The following is a 13,167-nucleotide window of genomic DNA, read 5'->3' on the forward strand; positions in this document are numbered from 1 at the left end:
CGTAGCCCCTCTGGAATACAATAAATTTAAACCGAAGTTTGAAATACCAATGCGATAGTATTGCAAGAATGTGGAAACAACCCCGAAATAACGGTTTTCAGCGCCGTTGACATTTTTTAAAGCACATACTTGAAGTGTTCCCACGGATAAAGAAATTGCAATGTTACATAACTGTAAATCACGTCTTGAGTAACCCTGACAGGGTTAAAGTGTCGCAATCATTGAAGACGAACTATTTTTTTATGCCCAAAACTTGTTGTCCCAACTGTACACCGCGACTGAGCGGACTCGGAGACCCTCGCGGCATGTCTCACAGAGAACGCCACTTTACCATTGCCAAAGATTCCATTCCATCACCAAGCCTGTTCTTGGTAATTACCTCACGCTGTTACACATAGACATGGTACACGGTGACTGTGGAGTGTGCTGCAGCTGCATCTTCCTCCATACATTGTTACTCTGGAGGTAACGGGGATCACTGAATGATGCAGCACTCATCTATCGCTCTCGACATTAACGTCGTTGACAGCAGATATGTATGTGTTATGTTGTGGATGTTTAGGTCCATAACACCGTCTTATTCAAATAGAATACCAGCCTGTTGCTGATGGGAGGAATGTCATGAATACATATTTGAAGCTGATGGCAAATGGAGGAACCCTGCTCGCAGACAACATGGTAAGATAGTAGTTTGAAGACGCATCACTGACACTACTGCTGACACAGACACTTAGACTTGCACAAGTCTCTAAGGCAATACTTAGTTAATCATAATTTCTAGATAATGTAAATAAGAAGAACAAGTGGTCCCTATAAGAGACATGAGTCCTACTGTCCACACATCTGGACTTGCATATTAGGAGGAAAGAATTACAACACTTCCATGGACTTATCTTTCAGTACAGCCTTGGAGCAAGTCTAACTGACACTGCATCACAGCGATATAAATCGGCGTCTGATAGCTTTGTGAAGTGTTCATTTCCTATTTGAACGTCAGTCAGAGCAGTGAAAAGCTGGAAAACCATCAAATACCTGAATCAAGTCCAATGTTCAGGATTTCAGATTTCTATTTTAGATAACGTTTCAAGACTACTTGTCCATTTACACGCCTGAAATAGGTACACAAGCACTTAATCACATGTAACACAAATAGCTACCTAATGAGCATAGCCATCGGGTGACAATGCCCCTCCTCCTGGGGTAACCACCTACCAAATACTCCTCAGAGAGCTGAGAATAAAAAGAACACTGATTCGCTGACTTAGATGGAATTTGTAGGCTCTATGGCGCTGCGTGGAATCAGCGTGATACAGATGTTCATACTATTTTCACATGTATAATCAACCGTTTGATGTCTAACCTTGCTCCAGTTGCCTGTGATCCACAGGTAGCACGCGGTGATCTCGCACGTCTGTGCAGTTGCTGGCCTCTGGGCGCTACAGGAGTTGTCGGGCATGGTGAGGTTGAGGGTAGCGGACACACGCGACTTGCAGGTGGCGGTTCGAGTCTGGGTTCCCGGGCCACAGGTGGTGGTGCAAGTGCTCCATTGTGATGACTCCCAGCTGAAAGACCAACAGAATATGAAGGACGCACATCACCATGGAGAACTACACTGGTGAACTACACGTCGCTATGAGGTGACTCCACCTGTTTACTATATCAACCACCTGAGCAGGATGTCACGCTAAAGTCGCCCAGATAACGTGTCTGTTTTCTATTACGCTTTATCAAACTCATTTAAGAATCTTAAGAAGATACCTTCATAGTTCCATGTCCTTATGTCACATACCTTATTATCCATTTACAATCAAGCCCAGACCTAATTCAAAATTAACATACCGTTTATATTAGTGTCAAGAAAATCAGTAATTTTCTTCTCGTGTCACTGGATTTTCTGGTTCATTGATCACCTGATTGTCTGGTTTGTTTGAAGGCTGACGTCGCATGGCACTAGTACTGCTGGGTCAGGCAGTAAATACTTACTGTTTTATGCGAATTGTACGAATGGCGGTGCTAACGGCATGGCGGGACATGTTTACCCTTTTCGCGAACACCTGGTTGTCAATTTATATAATTTCAACAGTTCCTTACCCTTTTCGCAGTGAAATCTGTTTCTGCAGAAAATCTGGGCTTGTTATTCTCTTGCATTGACAATTCTATTTACCTGGTTTCCAGCAGAGCTATCAGGTTAAACAGGAAGGTTTTGCCTCAACAAAGGCGAAGTATGACAGCTGTACAACTAAAGAGTACATTCAGGTTGAAGTGAACAGCCTTAAACACCGCTTTGAACGGCACTTCAGTTATATCAGAGTGTGTCAGATTGACGTGGGAGGAAATCCCCAAGTGATGCAGGTTTTAGACGTTTACGAATGTCTGCTATAATTGCACCAGATTAATACTCCTCAGGGGATAGAGCTTGACGTACTGGTTCAAATAAATAACGCATTTCGGACATAACAAACTGAACCTGGTTTTCTTGGGATAAGGGGATGTGTCAGGCTATCAGATGATAGTGCAGGGCCATCTCCCACATGCCATCCCATGGCGGTCCGGGTAATGTTATTTCAAGGTAAAACGACCGCAGTTTAATTCCAACAAGAATGTAACACACGAGGCCCGCTAGGTATAATTATGTGATCATGTTCTGTCCCCTGTCCTGCTGGTGGCCAGACGGCAGTACGGAGAATCACCGTGTGCAACTGCCACAGACGCGGTGAACTGATATACCTCTCACATTAATCAGGGGGTAAGGGGGACTGTCATCGCTATGTGATAGCATCATCACACCTGACAACACAGACAACAGAGCGACACGGGTGAATCCATGAAGCTAGATGTATGTCTGAATGTACTAGTCACGGAAGGTAAAGAATTGTCTTCATACAAACAAATATACAAACCACTGAATACGTCTGTACCATGTTTCTATTAACAAGCATTCCTAAACACAATTCAATATTTTGGAAAAGTCCTTTCATATTGTTTGAGGATATTTGAAATGTAAAACCACAGCTCACTTGAAGCACAAGCCTCACAGTTCCTATGACCAACTATCATAACCCTCGATCACTTATGCAGGTAGATCTCAAACAGGCTAAGCAACATTGACCCAAAGAGATTCGAACTTTGCACCATTGAATCTGAAAAAGTTCAGAAAAGACATTCTACTGTAGATGGTCAATAGATAAGGAGCATATTTGTGATCTCAACATACATACATACTATAGCAGAACAACCATCACGAAAGGCAATCTTCCATGAACGGACGTGACATCCAGCATGATTGGTTCATGGTTTGTTCATTTGTGACGTGATGGAACCCATCCATGATGGAAATGTCATATGTGCTCCTGTTCCTGTCCACAGTAACTCAGGCTGCCAGTTGAGCTGTCATCATGATGCACATGTCTGGGATGCTACACTCACATGAGTGAAGGACCGGCGGCATTAACACCTTCCACAATATTAAAGCTGTCAGCCTAAATAAACGTCATCACACATCCTGAACAGTTTTTGTAGTTCCAGAGATTTAGAAGAATGTCTTCTTGAGAAGCAAGACACACACTGTGTGGAGGAACGACAAGAACATAGGAAACATTGGATGGCGGAAGCCATGGTGGAATGCTATATGTGCCAACATGTGTCGCTCGGGAATATATAAAGTTATTCTTTTCCAAACATAGAATATTTAAGTCATAAACTTAAATTGTGTGAGTTGGAATTCTGTGCACTCGTCTCTTCATTTTAATTTTCCTCAACAAACCAAAAAACCCTTAGCCTACATAAATCTACAGAATACTTTCCCTGACCGCCTCCAGCAATAATATAAAGAATTTGTCCACGGTTGAATACACATAATTGAAATAATCTCGTTATTCAAGGTCTTGGTCCAACAGTAGAAACCACACATGTTGAGTACACCTTGCCTACCCTGCTGTACGCAGTCTAGTGTTGGAGGTGGCCTTACCTTGCTGTACGCAGTCTAGTGTTGCAGGTGGCCTTACCTTGCTGTACGCAGTCTAGTGTTGCAGGTGGCCTTACCTTGCTGTACGCAGTCTAGTGTTGCAGGTGGCCTTACCTTGCTGTACACAGTCTAGTGTTGCAGGTGGCCTTACCTTGCTGTACGCAGTCTAGTGTTGCAGGTGGCCTTACCTTGCTGTACGCAGTCTAGCGTTGCAGGTGGCCTTACCTTGCTGTACGCAGTCTAGTGTTGCAGGTGGCCTTACCTTGCTGTACGCAGTCTAGTGTTGCAGGTGACCTTACCTTGCTGTACACAGTCTAGTGTTGCAGGTGGCCTTACCTTGCTGTACACAGTCTAGTGTTGAACATGGCCTTACCTTGCTGGACAGGGTCTAGTGTTGCAGGTGACTGCTGTCGGGGCGGGTTTGTGCAGCCGGGCACAGTTCTCATCTGTGACTACCGCCTGGTTCCTGGTGTTCACACACACTACGACAGTCTGTTGCACACCTGGAACATTCACACAATCACCAGTACAGGCGGATGAGGAGGAGGCGGAGGAGGAGGTGGAGAAGGGGAAGGAGGAGGAGAAAGCGTTAGAAACAGTTTCAACTTTACGGGTCGGGTTTATGTCCCCCGAGAATACCATGGAACATGGGCGACAAAAAATGCTTAATATGCAAATAATATACAGTACCCAAAACAATTGTGAATATTCCCCACGGTCTTGGGCCTAATTCTGTTGTGCTGTTGTGAAACTAAAACATTGCCTCTGTGAGAGACGAATAATAACTGCGAGATTACTGTACACAAATAGAATAAGCTGGTGTAGAACGACATGATTCACACTTGGACAGCCAGTTGGGTCAAGCCTAGGCCCTCGTACAAAAATACCTATGCTAAAATAACATTCATAATTCATTGTAGTTTCCAGTTGTCCGTCTAACATAAGAACATAATTTGTAGTCGCCTCACCTCCTCCACACGTTGTGGTACAGTCTGTGAACCCAGACACTCTCCACACATAGGTGGCTCCAAGTACTTCATTTGAGAGTCCGCCATTCAGCGTCGGGTTCACCAGCCTCTTTTCATTCGGGATGATGTTTCTGGTGTAGGACTTCCCTGCCGTCAAGGCCTGGTTACCCCCGGGTGTAAGGGGTGGCAAGCCGGAGAGTGGGTCCACTCCATTAGCATATTTTGTAAGTGGCTCCCCTGGCTGAGTAGCTGTCGACCCGAAACCTTCATATCGAGGCCTGGAACTGATGACGGGCTGTTGGGGAATGATCTGCTGTCCCGTGGATACCCCTACCGGCTGTTGTGGAATGACAATCCTTCTATCCGATCCTCGAGGGTCTAGGGCTCTGTCAAAGTGACCTAGAGGGAGTGTCTCGTCGACTATGGTTCTATGGTCAACTGTCTGGCGTCGAGGCGTTTGTTGCTGATTTGGTCTTGGAGCAGGATCCCTCGAGTTGATAGTTCTGTCAATGTTATGGGAGACGCGTGCATTCAGTGACGGTTGATGACCAGGAGATGTTCGTCGGTTGCTGGTTTGAGAACCATGACCTTGATTGTCTCTTGTACGGACCCCCTGGTTTTCATTTCGACGATAGGTACGTCCGGATTGCTGATCTCTGTCAGAAGGTGAAGCGTTAACGTTGGCCTTCAACGTGATGCTGGAACCAGCTCTCTGCTTCTCTTGGTCAACCCGACGCTCACCGGTTGCTCCGAGTCGGAGGCCTTGGGAATTCCTGTCAACACTACCAAGCCTTCTTTGAGGAGGAGGTGTTGTGACAATGGCTGCCTGGCGATGGTGATGTCGATGTCGCACATGGTGACTCCGAGGAGTCGTAGATTGTCCATGTATCTGCGATGTGTGCCGGATTCCACCCTGTTGACTTCGTATCCTTGATGTGTCGGTTCCTTGAATGCTTGGCAGTTGTGAACTACTTGATATGCGTCTGTTCACTGAGGGGGCAATTGAAGATACTTCGCTTTTTTGAATTAGTTTCTGTCTTTGACGCAGTAATCGCTTTTTCTGTGCATCTCTCAGAATCTTAAATCTTTCTCGGAATGTAAAGCTCTGAGAATACTTTGGAATTCTAACACTTCCTCGTCGCCCCGGTCTGCCGAAAGGACGACCTACCCGCCGGATTGCTGGCTGAACACTTGAACGGCCGAGTGATCTGCTGTATGTCCGGAACCGGCTGTCTCGTTGTGGTACGTTCAGAGTACCCCGTACAGTCGTTGCTGGAGTCGCTGGTGTTGTAACCTCTACGTGTGTTGTTGGTGAATAACCTCCTTGGCTAGAATCCGTTTTTCTTGTCTCTGTCTCTGCCTTTACTGTGTTTGGTAACCTGTATCCACGTCTGTTGTAAACTGGTTCTCGTTCTCTAAATCCATCTCCCAGCCCAAGAACTTCATCGCCTCTGCTTTTATCATATGGTTCTTCTTCTTCTTTTTCTTCTTCTTCATTACTATCATCATCATCTCCATCATTACCATCTTCTTCATCACCATCTTCTTCCTCTTCATTATCATCGACATCTTCATCTTCATCAGCAAAGTCATTCACCTTTTCCTTCTCGCCCTCAATCTCCACATTTCCATTATCACCAGCCTCATTAACTTCTTCACCTAAGTGGCTCGACTCACTATTGTCTTCATCATTCCTTTCATCACTCTCTTCTCTTTCCTGTTCTCCTCCATCATCGACCTCTTCACTTTTCTCCCCGCCTTCACCAGCATCCTGTTCACCCTCATCGCCTTCCTGTTCACCACCTTCATCCCTTACATCAGTCTCCACCATCTGTTCTCCCCTCTGCTGCTTCAACACAGCTGCCCCGTCAACCACCTCCAAACTTGTATCGCCCTCATCCTCTCCTTTAGACCCCAGCTCCGACAACACAAACGTGGGACCTTTTTGACTCTGTTCCTCATGAACGTTGGCACGATCAGACCATGATTCCACGTTAGCCTTCAGAAGAACCGTAGCACCATTTCCTTTATGGAAAGTATATTCCTTCTGACCAAACGACCCTCTAATATGATCCTCCTGAGTGTCTGGTCTCGCCATGACACCTTCTTCGAGGTCCTCATGGGGATGTCTACCGTGGCTCTCTACAAAATCTTCCCTGAAGGGTTCTGTCGCCTCCTCCTCCTCATCCTCCTCCTCCTCATCATCATCCTTGTCAACCTCTACATCTACATCAGTTGGTCCTCCCAGTTCCAGATTAGCCAACTCTGGCTGGGCAACGGTAGCAGTACGTGAAGGAATGACGGTGGGTGGTGCAGCTCTGGTGAGAACATGACTTTCGTCACTACGAGAAATGATTTCTTTGAAGTAAGCGTCCGTTACATCCACAGGCACATTGAAGCTGTACATGACTCCAGGGTTCTGATGATAAACCAGCATCTGTGTAGGAAACAATAGCCACGTGAGTACATCATCTGACAAGTGTAAGGGACAAGTGAAAAAACAAACTTGAAACTCACTCCACATTATTATCAGGGAATAGTCCCTTTGCGACTTATATATAGCGATATACTTTCTTCAAACAACACAGATGTCACTGACGATAGACCACTTTATGAAGACCCACTGGTGACAATTAGGACATAAACATTTTCAATGTAGAGCCAGGTTACTCTGTAGATTTAACCCCACCAATTTGAATTTGGAACAGAACGCGCAAAAGGGTCGACACTTTAAACGCCAATAAGCCATTTATATCCCTGTGTGCAATTCAATATGAAGTCGTAAGGATTAAAATTATATGCGTTCCTCACAGAAGTCATTTACGTTTGACGTTAAGTGCTTCTAATTGATGTCTAGTTTGTATTTGGACTGCATTATGACCAATGTAGACAAGAAAGAGTTTGACAATGGTTTCTTCCCGTCCTTACCAAGACGTCTACGGTTTGGTTTAGTGGGCCCCGAGCGAAGATACATTCTCCGGGACATTCACGTGACTGCTTCTTGTATATGAAAGTAGTTCCGGCAGCTTGATAGTTCCCGGATGCTGACATTGTCCAATTACCGTTTACGACTGATTTTGAGCGAGTTCTCAAACCTGAAAAGAGATACGTAAATGTAATGGACGCAAGATTTCTCACAGGATACTGCTTATCTGAACAATACAGTCTGGATCTAGCGGCGGTCGACACACATGGACACACGTGCCGAAAGTATTTAACACTGGAACAATAGACCATGTATCAAATAGGGAATCAATAGAGATGATCACACCTAAAGACTAGTGGTATCTATGAACATATGTAGATGGAACATTGGCAGAGTCCATCGCACTATTCCAACTATATCATGAGCATGTGTTTATGATTCACTATCAAAGAGCGCTGGCACCAGGTGTTCGCGAGAAGGATATCATATCCTGCCCAACCGTTACACCCGCCACAAACACGTGCACAGGCAAGTCAATTGATCACAATAGGAGAAGCATAGACCTGACAGTGCGGCTTCTTGAAGGGGGAGTGGGAGGGGCCCCTTTGACAAGCCACCCTGTTTGTCATCTCAATGCAGTCACTTCCCACTTACTGAGGTAATTATTACTGGGTCTGAGCTCGGTGATGTTCACTCCGGTACTGCCTGCTGGTATGGTGGTGATCTTGGTGTAGCCGCGTGGCAGGTCGGGGCGCGTAAACACGCCGGAGATGGTTCTACAGGTGCTGTTGTCGCCGTTACACACCCCGCACTTGTCCAGCGTCGCGTTAGAACCCACTAGGTCATCACAGCCAACTTTCTACACACAATATAGAGGGCGTTTAAATTTTAAAAAAATCAAATCATATCTTGAATATCTTGGATATTCGTGAAAAACATATCAAACGAAAATAAAATTTCTTAATGACTAATCTTGCTTCCTCTTATTCAAACAAAATCAGATGCCATTTACAAAGAGATAAATCAACGTGTGAGATGTATGTAATGTGTACTTGGTTTATCACTCAACAACGTTCTTGCCATATCACGGGGGACTTCAAAATAATCGAACCTTGGTCAGATAAACCAGTGGTTGATGTTATGAGAAACGTCGCAAACCGTTTGGGGTCGATTACTCACAATCAACCAGGTTACCGAACCCGACCGCCCGATCCAGTCGCCCTACAGGACAAGCATAGGTTATTGGGGGTCACATGTGACCACACAATTCACGTATATGTCATCCCACCTTACCCAGAATCCACGCAATATGTTGATTTATTGACTTTTTCATATACTGACCCACGTATTTGAGTGTATCTATTGCTTCTCACGCTAAAGTATAAACGTAACGATTTCTGAAGTATTTAGAAGTTAATAGGTCCGTACGATGCACTTGCGCCGAATGCAGACAGAAAATGACGTCAGATCACATGGAGTGCCATCTCCCACCCGATTGGCTAGGCGAGCGTAGAAATGTTGACCTTTAGCCCGGCATGTCAGCTCACACTTGTTATTAGCTAAAAATAAAATGATTTGGCCAGGTTAGATTACTTCCAAGAGCATGTTCTTGTCTTCTACTTTGTAAACTTTACCAAAAAACGTTCAATATTCTGCAGTTTCCCACATACTTACGGTTAATGTATGGCTCCCATTCATACTTTTTGCCATTAAACACTCTAGCATTGAATTTACGGCACTGCTTTTGACGGACATTTTCAACCTTGGGTGGACATTTCTGAAAACAAATTATCCTTATTAGTAAGTACAGGTCTCATTTTCATTCAGAAAAATAACATCTGGCAAATATGAAAAAATGTCCATCAAGATAACTGCGCCAGGAATATCATGCGAGTAAGTCTTTTTATTGCTTCCGTTGATAATCATAGGGATGTGGCGTTTAGATTTACTCAACAAACTGACGACGCTGGTGAAGTGTTTATTGTTCCAGTCAACACACATCGTTATCAATGAATATAAATATAAATATGAAATTAGTCATTCTTATAAATGTTTAAATAAGTTTCACCAGTGAAACAGATGATAGGTCATAGGCCTGAACCTACTGAGCACAGCGAATCCCGTTGTTGTATATGTTTTACTTACATGCTTGTTACAGACGCGGATCTCTCTCCCTCCTCCTTCACACACAACGCTGTCATCTGCCCGGATGCTGCAACAGACACACCTCATCCTTGTATTCAGAATTGAAATAATCGATGGTATATATGAATAAACGTTACATCAAACAAGCATGCAAACAGTCGAATCTGGCCCAGACAAACCAGGGATTGATAATATGAGCAACGCCTTTGTGATACGCTCACGCATAATCAACTAACCCGAAACACAACTGGGTTCCTTGAAGATGTACCACGAACAGTAGTTGATGTCGAAACTGTTTGCTGCTTTTATTTCTATTTCGGAATATTATTAAAAGATGAAATGGCACTGTCAAGTAGCATATTCACCCCCTAGCATTGCTGGTAGCTCGGTATGGCCATGGATGTAGTTTATGACTACATCTGTGTCATAATTATGAAAGTCCTACTTAGACATATAAGAGAATACCATCAACACGCCGACGTCTAAGCCACTCGACATGAATCAACCGAAGAAGGACGATGCTAAAGGTGCTCCGCATTGTAAAAGACCTTCAACATCTACCTCAGTTTCGATTTCTAAACTTAGACTAACCTACTTGAAGAAACAAATTGCTATCTTTCCTTTTCCTTGGTTGTTAATGATACCATTCCTAGAAATAATACGAGCTGCAGAACACCAGTAGTGTAGGTTTCAGACAGACTAGATTAAAAACCAGCCCGAGAATCCACGAACGCTCCTTCTACGGCATGTGTTCCGTGTAACCTAATCTTGATGTATCGGAATGAGGTGGTACAGCGACGACGGGAAATATCTTTGACGATAACACAGGGGTATGGCTATCGTTAAGCATCACATTTAAATGAGAAAAGTTTGAACTACATTGGGTGATAAGTACAGGTTGGATTGCCTGTTAAAGGTGGACCCGGTAACTATGATTCAAGACATACGGATTTTGAAGGGGGACCCCCGCAAGTTTGATTCAATATATCTACCACTGCATGATCTACAATACTTACACAGAGACAATGTCACAAGTTCACGTATGGTAATAATAACTATATCTCAACTTCGAGGTGAAGTGGGCTCCAGAAGGTCGAATATACACACTCGTATAACTCATCACTTCTACCACTACTGGTTTTGACAACCTCGCATTGTGATCGATGTGTGTAGACGATGGTGTATTTATGAATATCAGAAAGTATTTATCAGGAACCGAATTCCCATTATTGTCTAGATATTGATTCTGATACATGTCACATCACGTTTATCCACACTGTGTACATTCATGGTACGAACTAAACACAACTGCAGTCAACTCACCCTACCGAATATATGTATAGAAGGTTACTTGTATGAAACTGTATTAAATAGTAACAAATAGTAGATGCACTGTCGCCTGCAGACCGGAAGTCATACCTATGCATCGCTGTTGAGAACACGTTCCTACCTCATGATCAAAAGAGGTGACATGGAATTTGATCACTAATATATCGACGTGCATGAACGTTTGTGTGAGTCTGCCTGTACTTGTCCGGACTAGTGCTGGAGTGCTAGTCCACTGAGATACCACGCTGCAATGTAACATGAATACTCCATTCTGATTCATGACACCGACTCCAAGCCGCCCACATTCTACGCCACCTTAAACACGAGCACCAGGCAGGGTAACAACAAGTACGATCATTCAACGTCTTTTGGGTGTGACGCAGCCAGGGATGGAATTCTACTCATTAACAGAACTGATTAGATGTCAATTATCACGATGCCCTCGACTAATCGGTGACAAATTAACTTGTTTTACACAATTTGATGGATACGATTTACCCTAATCAATCTCACACATTATGTTCAACTGCTTTGACAAATATATACTCGCCGCCAAATTTACCTCGAATACTTTACATGTTGGTTAGTTTTTGAAGAATTACTCCTATTCAAGAGATATTAGATTGGTTCGATGCACAAGCAAACGTTACGTTGCGTGAACCGACGCTCATGAACGCATCACATGTGACATCCTAGATATGCACCATTTGTCTCATGCAGGATTAACGTGTAAAGTTTGGAAATCACGTGCAGCATATTGCGATAAGAATAAAGATACTCTGTGGTAACACTTGACTGATTGTTAGTTTTGTCATTAAGTGGTACACATTGAAAACATCTCTTCTTAACGTACATACCTCTCTATATTTTTCTATGGTTCGCGTTTCTTTTGGCGGTGAGTATATATATCAAGTGACATCATGAAAGACTATAGTTATCAACACTACGTAAGAATAAACAGGAATCCATTATGTGGTGGGGGTAAGGGTTGGGTAGACGTCCATTATGTGGTGGGGGTAAGGGTTGGGTAGACGTCCATTATGTGGTGGGGGGTAAGGGTTGGGTAGACGTCCATTATGTGGTGGGGGTAAGGGTTGGGTAGACGTCCATTATGTGGTGGGGGTAAGGGTTGGGTAGACGTCCATTATGTGGTGGGGGTAAGGGTTGGGTAGACGTAGAAGTAGGGCAATCGAGACAGGTGGACAGGACTATCAGTCCTGTCGTGAAGTAATGGTCCTCTGGCGTTGAACTACGGCTAAACCATGGTGTAACTCAGACGTGTTTCTGTGACAAGGCCTCCTGCCTGTTGTACACAGCTCACAGATCATGGCTGCCTCCCCTGTACAGATCCCCCTTGAACTACTTATGGACATCTTGAGATTCTTCAAAGGAGACACATCACTAAGAACGCCTTGCCCATGACACACACAGCCAACTGTTTCCAGTTAAACCTTGCGGACATACCGTGTGATGTTCTATCACTCTACTAATACGCAATAGTCCACACGTTCAAAGTGGCAAATAGTCCTTTCATCATTCAGCAGCTTTTGGGTAGAATAAAAGTTCATAAAATTCATTTCATCATAAAACATCTTCCGCCTTGGTGTCAGGTTACAAAGCCTGGTCCTTGGACTCCCGAGCTCCATCTGGAGGTCGCTACTTCCGCTGCGCCCCTCCTTCCCCTCCTGTTGATTACCAGCCTTCACAAATGGGATAAAAAGCAAAGAAATATTTAAGGAGCGGGGTTGATTGATATCTGCGTCTCAGGGTCGAGGTCCGTGACTCACCCCCCTAATTTCAAAGGTTAATTAAGCAAACTAGCTGCCAACGTGAAA

At 44.2% G+C, this 13,167-nt stretch overlaps 1 protein-coding gene across 1 annotated transcript in view; it reads right to left on the minus strand.

The window, feature by feature from the left end:
* LOC124147034 overlaps positions 1-13,167 on the minus strand; it is a 91,655-nt gene that overhangs the window by 10,266 nt on the left and 68,222 nt on the right. The window contains exons 4-11 of the mRNA XM_046517636.2: positions 10,004-10,070; positions 9,533-9,635; positions 9,287-9,417; positions 8,513-8,717; positions 7,861-8,027; positions 4,933-7,369; positions 4,338-4,467; positions 1,361-1,562 (exon numbers count right to left, since the gene is read on the minus strand). Coding sequence (XP_046373592.2) covers positions 1,361-1,562; positions 4,338-4,467; positions 4,933-7,369; positions 7,861-8,027; positions 8,513-8,717; positions 9,287-9,417; positions 9,533-9,635; positions 10,004-10,070 — 3,442 coding nt within the window. The remainder of the gene's footprint in view (positions 1-1,360; positions 1,563-4,337; positions 4,468-4,932; positions 7,370-7,860; positions 8,028-8,512; positions 8,718-9,286; positions 9,418-9,532; positions 9,636-10,003; positions 10,071-13,167) is intronic.

The sequence above is a fragment of the Haliotis rufescens genome, unplaced genomic scaffold, assembly GCF_023055435.1.
Source record: "Haliotis rufescens isolate VD_foot unplaced genomic scaffold, xgHalRufe1.0.p SCAF_1, whole genome shotgun sequence".
In the NCBI taxonomy this organism is placed as follows: Eukaryota; Metazoa; Mollusca; class Gastropoda; order Lepetellida; family Haliotidae; genus Haliotis; species Haliotis rufescens.